The sequence below is a fragment of the Amblyomma americanum genome, chromosome 1 (assembly GCF_052857255.1).
Source record: "Amblyomma americanum isolate KBUSLIRL-KWMA chromosome 1, ASM5285725v1, whole genome shotgun sequence".
NCBI lineage: Eukaryota > Metazoa > Arthropoda > Arachnida > Ixodida > Ixodidae > Amblyomma > Amblyomma americanum.
Window position 1 is genome coordinate 240,460,437 of NC_135497.1, and position 3,429 is coordinate 240,463,865.

General features: G+C 44.9%; 1 protein-coding gene across 1 annotated transcript; it reads left to right on the forward strand.

The window, feature by feature from the left end:
• Nucleotides 1-307: 307 nt before the first annotated feature.
• On the forward strand, nt 308-1,141 carry Spase25 (Signal peptidase complex subunit Spase25). The gene has a single exon (XM_077648805.1). The coding sequence runs from the start codon at nt 410-412 to the stop codon at nt 1,019-1,021; it is 612 nt and encodes a 203-aa protein (XP_077504931.1). The 5' UTR covers nt 308-409; the 3' UTR covers nt 1,022-1,141.
• Nucleotides 1,142-3,429: the final 2,288 nt, after the last annotated feature.

Consider the following 3,429-nt stretch of genomic DNA (forward strand, 5'->3'; position numbering starts at 1 on the left):
CATATAAATTTAACTACCTAACTTCTAAATATGAGCGCTGCGTGACAAAGTGTGCGTCTTTATTTCCGAGAGGTGGCTGCAAGTCTGAGAAAGTTCGTTAGCCTTCAAACTCGAAACAAGGGCCACTTCTATAAATTATACGTAACTGTGCACCAGTCAGGACGATTAGGGTTCTCTGCTCCTCTTCGGTCACTACCTGGTAACATGTATGGTTTGAAAAAAAAAATTGCTTCACTCCTCGTTCTCTTCTACAGTCCAGTCACATTCCTTTGTGGATCACGTCTAGCAACAGCCGATGTAGCTGCGTTGGTAACATTGATAAAGCTTTTCCCAGCAGGCATCGCTCTCACGGACGGCAACACGTCGGCGGCGTCATCATTCCTCTCCGTGCCACACCGGATTGTCTGCCATGGCGTCGAAACGCGTACAGGATGCCGGTGACACGTCAGGTGCAGAGAAAGAAGCTGAGAAGCCTATCAAAATTGACAAGTGGGACGGATCTGCTGTGCGAAATGCTCTGGACGACGCGGTAAAGAAGGTGCTCACAGAGAAATACTGCTACGTGGAAAACCACCGCCTCACCGACGGCCGGCTGGCCATCTGCAGCATCGCTGTTGGGGCTGCAATGTTTGCTCTTCTGTGGGACTTCTTGTACCCGTTTCCCGAGTCGAGAACGGTCCTCATCGCCTGCGTGCTTTCCTACTTTTTCCTCATGGGCGTCCTGACACTTTACACTACGTTCCTTGAGAAAGGCATATTTCTTGTGGCGCTGCAAAAAGACAAAACCGGCTTCGACCCCGACAGTGTCTGGACGGTGAGTTCATCGCTGAAGCGTTTCGACCACATCTATCACCTGCAGATTCATTACAAGGATGGAAAAACGAAGAAAACACGCGAGGCCAAGCTGGAGAAGTCTATCGCCAGCTGGTTCGACGAAAACGGCACACTCATAGCCGACCTTTTTGAGCCTGAGGTGTGCAAGCTTCACAACAGCCTCTTGAGCGCGAAAAAGGACAAGTGAACTGTTGTTCACATCTGATGCGCTGTTACTGTTCCCTGTGGTGTCTGGGTAAATCAGGGTCTGGGATCTTATTTCTCTTTTTTTTTTTCCTAAGCCAGTAATAAAGTAACCGTCATAACATGTTAGTGGTCTCGACCGTGCACCCACTTGCGACATATCCTTTTGTTTTCAAGGTGGCAGTGTGCGCCACTGTCTCGTGTGGATTACGTGTGCATCCTTTGCGGATGGCCGTACTGTGCTCGGTGGTCATTGCATTGATAGCCCTGTGTAAGTATCGCTTTACACCGACTTAATTTTTGTGTCTAGTGCGTTCGTGCCGTTCACTCAATAAGGTGACGTGTACTCACTATCGTCTAGAACAGGCTTACGTTTTTACTTGCATGAGGTTATGTACTGAATATTGAAAGTGCATGGAACTCTCATCTGTGAGCCAGCTGGTTAAGGCTATTGAAACTGCTTCACGTTCTAGAATTAAGTTTTGCTTTATTATAATAAAGTTACATATGAACACTGAAAAGAAGTGATTTCAGCATAGCCGCATTTGTAACTTGGTGCACGCTGTGTGAAATGCCAGGGCAGAAGGAAGGAGATCAAACTCTGCTATTGTTAGCCCTCCCTTCTGCCTGCACTTTTTGTACTGCGGTTACTGGTTAAGCAACAAGTATGACTGAGCTTGTACACTTCTTTACTAGCCTTGACTTCACTTCAAATAACTAGGTGAATATTTTACCCTGAACTACTCTACTGATTTGATGCCTAGGAGAAAGCCATATTACTGTTGGGACTGTTTTGTTTACTTTTTATGTGCAAAGATTAAGGCAGAAAAGAGCAAAATTGATTGCCAGTAAAATAGTCAAGATTGGTGCAACAGAGTGGCTAGATATTGAGACCACTGACGAAGGGGAGGGTGATAGAAAAAGTGAGGGATGCGACACAAATGTGAGGACACAAAACACCATGGCTCGTGTTTTTGCCTTGCAACAGCTATAACAATGCAAATAGTCTGCATTGGAAGTGAGCACCAAGTGCTTGCCATTTGGTATGAGTGTAGAGGTAGGTGTACAAGGAGGCGAATAGTTCATGACCAGTAATTTGCATGTTCTACATTATGGGGTGGTGGCTATGCCACTTACAGTTGCAGTGTTGGCAATGTCTTGTGAGCTGAGAGTGCTTTTACTGCAACTGATTTCTTTAAAACCATGAAAACTCTATTTCTGCCAGTAGTGGAGAGATCGTGGGTAGGTGCAGCAGTGCTACTCACTGCAAAGAATCCAAAAAGCAAAATGGTACAGACCTTTCCAATAAGAGCTACCTGGGCTTTGTCATGTTGCTTGCTGGACTATGGTGTGCACTGGGCACTAGTGCAGTGGAAGCAGCAGCATAACTGGTTTGGAACAGTCCAGAGAGGATGTGTTTTGACGTCTCCTTCGCCTGATGGAAATGTTTATGCAAAATAATTGCGCATTTTGTTGCCCCCTGGACACAGTTGCTAAGCGCTTTGTTAGCACTGGCCTGTTAGCGCAAGGTGTGGTAGACGTCAGCTAAGTTGGACCCAGTCTTGGAATCATCATTCGTGTTTCCGCAAATTATGCGCTGAGCACAACAGAGGAAGAGCTGAATTCCTCTAATGCTTGGTTTAGCTTAGAGGACCTGGATCACCCTTTGTTGCGAATGCAGTTTGTCTCCAAATGTTTCATCATTACTAGTGTGCCAGAAGAAATTGGAGATACCTCTGCAGCACACCTGCTGGACACTTTGAATGTTAAGTACTGCCCACTTCTATGCTGTCACCCAAATTCTTTTGTGTTAGACATCAGTGTTAATGTACTGTGCCCTTCCTATCGTATATATGGACAATGTTTGTGAATGATTTTTTTTTCACCTTTCGAGAAAGGAAGCTGGCCAATGATGCTATATTAATCTCGGTGACACAATAAACCATGAATGACGAGTAATCGAAATGCTGGAATGAGCCAAGTGCATTTTAGAATTCCACCAAAATGACTGAAGAACTTAGTCATTTTCATCATGTTGGCCTAATCAATGGCTCATGCCATTAGCTAAGGCAACATGACCATGAAGGAGAAAGCAGGTGAATTTTATTGCTGAAAATACTGCCCAAATATGACAAGGCTACATTTTTTCTTGAAAAAGAAAAGCACCTAAAAGGACAAAATGGTATGGATGCAGTCTTTAATCTTCGCTGTGTTTTCTGATGCCAAGCAGACAACATATAAAATCTTGCGGCCCATTAAGGGAAGGAGACTGCATCCTGCAAACACCCGAGACACTGCAACAGCCAAACTATGCTGCAGTCTTGCAAGTACTTGAGATGATCAAGTGAAAACCTTTTTTCCATACCCGATAGGTCAAAGGAACTTGAAAGTGAAATTTTTGGGATGGGGCAC